Raw genomic sequence first — 6,884 nt, 5'->3', positions numbered from 1 at the left:
GAGGTGTCCACATACTTTTGGTCATGTAGTGTATATTAGCTGTGATTTCCACTGCTGACAGAGCTAATGGCTAAATCCAGTCTGCTTGTGTGAGTGGTTCGAGCGTGTCGCTCGGATGTTGTGTCACAAAAGGATTTCCCGCCCCTGGGTAAGAGGGTGAAATGACAATGCGTGGCTGTCACCCAGGGCTCTGGCGTTGGACAGAGGCGCACTGGGGCATCTATGGCAGCTGGTAGTCTGCCCTCTGCCCCTCAGCATCAACACACGGATTGATTTGAGTGACTCTGAGCTAGAGGCTGCTGGTGGAACAGCAGAAGCAGCAGCTTGAGAAACAAGACTAAATTCATGAGGGCGGAAAGTTGATAGTGGACTGGGCATCTGTGGAGGATGATGATTACACAGCTGAACACACAGTTGGGCGGACTGAACATATTTAGTTTTGTTTGAGGAAAATGTAAATGTTGATACATTGAAAAAGCCTTCTTTAAACGGACATAGCAAACAAATAAGTAATTTTGTATAATACTTTTTTTTTTTTTACATTCAAGGCTCAGGTTAACAGAAAAGACAAGAGGTATCAGCAAAGCCTAAAACAAGAATGCTCTCAGGGAACCCGTTTCAGACTATACCTGCACATTGACCCTGACGGCAATAGACTCCAACAACCAACTAACAAAAAAAAAAACTATCATTTTCGGCCTCGAGTGGCGCAGCGGTCTAAGGCACTGCATCTCAGTGCTTGAGGCGTCACTACAGACACCCTGGTTCGATTCCAGGCTGTATCACAATCTGGCCGTGATTGGGAGTCCCATAGGGCGGCGCACAATTGGCCCAGCGTCGTCCGGGTTTGGCCGGTGTAGGGCGGCAGGTAGCTTAGTGGTTAAGAGCGTTGTGCCAGTAACCGAAAGGTCGCTGGTTCTAATCCCCGAGCCGACTAGGTGAAAAATCTGTCGATGTGCCCTTGAGCAAGGCACTTAACCCTAATTGCTCCCGTAAGTCGCTCTGGATAAGAGCGTCTGCTAAATGACATAAAATAAAATAAATAAGAATAAATAAATAAGAATTTGTTCTTAACTGACTTGCCTAGTTAAATAAAGGTTACATTTAAAATAATAATAATCTCCTTGTGATCATTTCTCCATTGCATGTGTTATTCGCCTGGGGGTTTTAGAGGGAAAAATAACCAAATGTCTCAAAGGCAAGGGAGGGGCCATAGTCATGTTAGGTAGGTTGAGACGTCAGCACACGCCTGTGTACTCCTCACGCCGGCCCTCCTGGCAGCCAGCAGTACACCCTGAGACCTCAGTGGTAGCCGCTGGTATACACTCTGTTCCTCAGGACCACCACTGGGGGTAGGTGGTGCCGGACGCTGGGGTAGTGCTGGATGTGGTCAAACCACCGCGTCACGTTCATGTGCTTCTCCTTCTCCTGGACGGCCAGGCCCACCTGGGAGAGAGGGGGATACATTCCTTGTTTCCACTGTTGCTCCATACTATGCAGTACAAATCTGGAATTGTTTCATTTAAAATGATGGGTGGCCATCTGTGCTCTTTAAAAAGGTCCTTTACATGAAATAGTGTTTGTAGGTTTTAAAATTAGAATACCTTTTAGCAAGGGCAAATTTTTTTTTTTTTGTAGAGATGGAGATCTCCATCTCTCCTAACATTGTTTCCATTTGCCATTGCTAAAAGGTTGAGAATGACGCTACGTTGCTAAAAGGTTGAGAATGACGCTACTGTGACATTACAAGGCAGCAAGGAAAGAAAATGGCTAGCAATGTTATGAACCAAATGCATCTTTCTGGTTAGCTAGCTAGCTAGCTAATACCCAAACTACTGTAGCAACTCTGCTTGTTACTAACTTGTTACTAAGTCACATCTCTTTCCCCACAAAACAAGTAAATTTTAGCTGAACAGAATAACACTTTACTAAGTGAACATATTAGACAATCCCATTTCAGGTTCATTGTGATGCTGCCCAAACCTGGTCTTAGCTAGCTGTACCGTCCCTGAAATAGTCTAACATCATGCCAGTTGGGTTCAGTCCTCCAAATACAATGAGGACCTAGGCTGCTGACTGACCTCTGTCCTGAGGTTAACCGCCATGATAAAAACTAAACGGACTCCCTTGTGCCTGGTGGCAAGGATCCATCTCCGCCAACAACCGCTGACATTTCTCAACATGTGATCCCATTTCTTCCCGTCAGCCTCCGGGGGCCAACAAACTTCTTCCTAGGCCTGGGCTAAAGACATCACTTTGCGCCTCATTTTTTTTGTTGTTGCTTGTGTCAAGTTCTCTCTCCCATGCCCTTTAACCATATGACTCTTTTAATTGTGAGCTCCGTTTGACAAACCGCCTTTTAACTTCAACTCTGATTGAAGTCGGCTCTGTTTGGTTATTGGACGCTAGACTTACGATAATGTGATGTATTCCGTAGTACATGAGTGTGTCGGCGAGGGTGAACTGATTCCCTGCCAGGTAAACCTTGTCTTCTAGATAGCTGTTGAGGTCCTGCATGAGAAAAAATATATATATTTACAGAATTTCCCTAGATCCTCAATATAGAGGCAAACGCCTACAAACATCTTTAACACCACAGTCACAGAATCACTACAATGCAACTCATTACATTATCTTAGCATTTCTTTATCATAATGACCTAATTAGACATTAGATTCAATAAAAGTCAACCAACGATGTTCATCAAACATTTATTTGAACAGTAAAAGCAGCAGTGGGAAACTCCCGAAATGTCTCAATAACACTTTCCCAGCGTGATAGGGGTGATAATGATATATCCACAGTAAAATACAGAATATCCAAATAAACTTCTTCAATAGTCAAAAGAGTTGAAATACAAGACGAAAGCTGTGGCCGGTGGAGCCAACCCAGGCCTGAGATCTATTGAACCTATATATCTGGGACGTACGGGTGGAGAGCTCGGTATCTGTACTTGAACAATGCACAAACTGAGGGGGAATATCTGCCTGCCGTGGCATGCCATCCCCACAACTCTGGCCACTCCGGCTGGGCTAAGCATGGGGGGGTTGAGTGTGGTTGTGCAGGTCCCAAGGGATGGGACCATCTTCAGCACTACACACACACAGCGTCTTCAGGGCTAATGGAGTTATTGTGCAGTGTTTGCTGCCAAGCAAGGCATGAAGACAGACTCCTCCTCCACAATCAGAGTCCTGCCTTCTCTACAGCTGACAGGAGACTGCCCCCACCCCATCTCCACCTTCACCCCCCACATTGAGTTCAGAACCTGGGCCCTGCTTCTCCACCCCCCCCAACCACATTCTTCCCGAGACTTCTGATATCCCTCACTGGGGCTACTAGACCTCCCTGCTGCAGCAAGGCTGTGGGTTATAGCACCATGACTTATCTACCATAGTGATGAAAGGGAAAACGGTCCTATATGCAAGCTATAGCACCCACAATTTTACATTTAGTCTAATTCGTGTTTTAATTTTTTTTGCCATGCAAAATCTGGTATCTTAGTATCGCAATACTGGTATCGTGTCAACCCTATTCAAAAGTGTAACTATTGAATTCAGATCTAATGTTCCGCATAATCAGATAAACTAAAAATGGTGACACACAGGAGGATTTAAAAGTGAAAACAAAAACGGATGTTATTGTGTCTCGCATTGACCCCGTTGATTTCTGGGATTATTGGTGTGCTATTAGAGTTCTGGTAAACCAGCAGGACAGCTGCAGCATCTCGTGGGGGCACAGAGCTGGGTAACTTCTGGAAGTGGCACCATTCAAATGTTTAAAAGGCCTGTCCACACTCACATCCACACTCTGGATCCGTAGGACTTTTCAGTGATGCCAGTGCGGCACGTCACCCTGACAGCCAGTGGCGAGAGGTGCCTGTCCAGCTGTCGACAGCGGCCCCCATTAAATACATTTACTGTTGTCCACTGCTTTGCCCGTCTCGGCCATGTCACTGAAGGGCCATATATCAGCCTTGATTCATGTCACCACGCCTTAACGAGCCACACAGTGTCAGTTTGGCCCCGGCTGGTGGAGCATGAGTTGGAGAGTTTGGCTCAGGGGCTTCTCCCAGGCCCTGTTAGATCCTCTCCGTACACAGCTCACCAAGCCTGTCTATCCCACAAGGGTAGAAGGGACTTCTCATGAAAAACAGTGGGTAGTGGTACACATTCTCATTTGACAAGAGACTACAATCAAATTGACTAACTTGCAAGTTAGACTTTCTAATACTGAAGAATCTTCACTATTGTTCCTGGGCCTCTACCTTCAGTATGGTCTTGATATCTTCTTTGTGGCATCCGTCCACTTTGGTGAGCCTGTACTCCATCCACTGCTGCACTAAAGCCTTGTGTTCAGCTGACCCACCCAGCAACTTGGGCAGTTTGGCCTCGCGGACCAGGTGAGTGGAGATGGTCACCAAGCCGACCAGAGCTGGGCCATTACTACTATGGAGCACGGGTACCTGGGTGGGAGAGAAAGAGAATGTGGTGTGTATTATACACTAAGAGCCTGATAGGAATTATGGACACGTGAAATAAAACGACAACCCTGTAACTACTTGTCAACATCCTGTTAGAGACACTATTTAAGCACTAGTTGCATAGCTGGCTAGCTTCCTAAACAAAACACATGGACTGTCACGTACACTACCCTCTGAGGTACAGTATGTGTGTTTGTTTCTTACATTGCAATAAAGGCTGTTGAGACAGAACTAGTACTGCACACTCCACTGAAATGAACTATAGTACGTTTAGTAGTAGCAGCAAGATATGTTGACAACCCAATAAGTAATCCACACGGCCACGTAACGTTAACTATCTATCTATCTGGCCAGACAGCATATTCATTCAATGTTAGCTTAACGTCAACTGGTTAATAACAACACATTTTAGCTGAAACAATGATTATTACATATTTACTCTACAACTTAGCTATACTTTGTAAAGTTATAGCTTATTTGCTCCTAAGTGACCTACTTTCGCTAAAATAGAAGATAAAATAGTTGCGAAAGCTACGGACATTATCTTGTTAGCTAGCTAGCTTTTCCATTGGACAGTAGAGTAGCATGAGTACTCTTTTTAACCTACTGTTCATGTGGTAAGGTCTATCATATTTGGCACATATCGATAACTGTGACCGGAACCATCAGATGGCAAATTCACCTTCTTGTCCCCCTGAGTACTGTATTTGTTAGGCTTTTTCAATCCTAAAGCTTTTTCCAGCGATGATAGCTCTCTCAACGCCATCATTGCGACCTGTCTGTTGGGCAAGGGGATGGCAACACGATTGGTCAAAATTAGTACTTCCTGCCCACTAGACTCAAATGGACAACAAATTCAGCCAATGGTGACATGAAAAGTGGTTGTTATTTCCTTTAATTACGTGGTCTTTTTATCCCTGCTAGCTAGTTAGGTTACATTGCATCAGATCAGATCAAGTACTTTAATGACCAGATTAAACAATTATACAATAAAATAGAATAGGCCTGCTTTCTCCCTGAATATTTTAAAACATATTTATAACATGCTTATATTTTTATTGTAGGCTACACATAAATTATCATGTAATTGTTTAATTCATATATCTAAAATTATATATTTCTTGATTAATAAAAAATAATATTTCAGGAGAATAAAATAGCAAAAGAAAGAACCCACGAAAGCACATTAAAGAGAGGTTTCAATTGGTGGATGGATAGCTCGTGTTTACAAATCGTATGGTATTTAGTTAATAATATAAGACATACTGTTAACTGAGGAGTTTTAATAAATTAAAAGTGTATTTAGTAATGGATGTGCATGTTATCCTACAGAAAATACTAGTCTCATTTTAATTCACTTAGCCTAATCAATGATCCTTTTCATGCCAACACAAGCAGTACCAAGCCAACATGGCATAGATATTTTCTTTTCACATGGCACTTTCCAGCATGTCTTGGCTCCACCTTATAATCAAATTATAATCAATCAAATATATTTTATAAAGCCCTTTTTTACATCAGCAGTTGTCACAAAGTGCTTTACAGACACCCAGCCTAAAACCCCAAAGAGCAAGCAATGCAGATGTAGAAGCACAGGCAGAGGGGGCCGAGGGCGGAGACTTGTGATGTAATAGAACCAATGTGTCAATAATATTCGTATTATCTCATGATAATATTATAGGCTAAAGGGGTGCCCCGATTTGTTATGGGAGTGCTCTGCACCTTCGGCCACTCCCGTAATTCAAACTCTTCCTACAGTTGAATCTATCATTCCAACCCTTTCTACAGCTGAATCTTATAATTCAAGCCCTTCCTACAGCTGAATCTACAATTCAAACCCTTCCTATAGCTGAATCTATCAAAACATGGGAAGTATACAGGGTCCTACAGTTCATAGCAACATGCTTGTTTCCTCACTGCGTTGTATGAGATTTGTGGAAAATTAAATCAAAATGACAGTGAAGGTCTAGTTTCCCCAAGTCCTGCAGCAAGTTTGTCTCCGTGTCTCCTGGCATGTCTGTCTGCCGTTGTGTGTCATGTCTATTTCGATTTGTTCAGTCTCCTTATGACTCGTCCATAATGAAATGTCGGATGTCAATCAAACTCTGCTTATTAACTCTATGAGGGCCAGGTGTGTGTATGACATCATAGGAAGTGACTGCTGCGCTGAGGTGTCGTGTGCTACTACTTCCTGTCAGTCACGTCCCTGGTTGTCACACATATCTGAACATCCAGGTTGAGGTGACGTGGAGGGCAGTTACTCAAAAAAGATTTTTAAAAAATACAAAAAATAAACCCTGTGGTAAAACTCTACCATGTCCCCACTTGGCACGTTATGCATCACAATAACATGAAGTCGAATTGATCAGAGAGTACACCGATGAGCCCCTGCAACCCTTCTCCA

General features: G+C 43.4%; 1 protein-coding gene across 1 annotated transcript; it reads right to left on the bottom strand.

Moving 5' to 3' along the window:
- Window positions 1–539: 539 nt before the first annotated feature.
- On the bottom strand, window positions 540–5,255 carry LOC311125425 (eukaryotic translation elongation factor 1 epsilon-1-like). Its single transcript, XM_084199467.1, has 4 exons — window positions 5,163–5,255; window positions 4,265–4,462; window positions 2,416–2,511; window positions 540–1,446 (listed from the first exon to the last, which is right to left on the bottom strand). Exons 1-4 carry the CDS (start codon window positions 5,247–5,249, stop codon window positions 1,303–1,305), a joined length of 525 nt encoding a protein of 174 aa, XP_084055593.1. The 5' UTR covers window positions 5,250–5,255; the 3' UTR covers window positions 540–1,302.
- Window positions 5,256–6,884: the final 1,629 nt, after the last annotated feature.

The sequence above is a fragment of the Coregonus lavaretus genome (genome assembly GCF_964263955.1).
Source record: "Coregonus lavaretus genome assembly, contig: HAP1_SCAFFOLD_840, whole genome shotgun sequence".
NCBI lineage: Eukaryota > Metazoa > Chordata > Actinopteri > Salmoniformes > Salmonidae > Coregonus > Coregonus lavaretus.
Note: the sequence above shows the minus strand (reverse complement) of the source record. Positions and strands in the feature narration are given on the sequence as shown.

Excerpts from the sequence above, each read along its gene's own strand:
- LOC311125425 (XM_084199467.1), bottom strand. The coding sequence starts at position 5,249 with ATGATGGCGTTGAGAGAGCTATCATCGCTGGAAAAAGCTTTAGGATTG. Across the intron at positions 2,512-4,264 it reads ATATCAAGACCATACTGAAG|GACCTCAACAGCTATCTAGA; the intron begins GTAGAGGCCCAG and ends TTTCTCATGCAG. Across the intron at positions 1,447-2,415 it reads ACGGAATACATCACATTATC|GTGGGCCTGGCCGTCCAGGA; the intron begins GTAAGTCTAGCG and ends CCTCTCTCCCAG.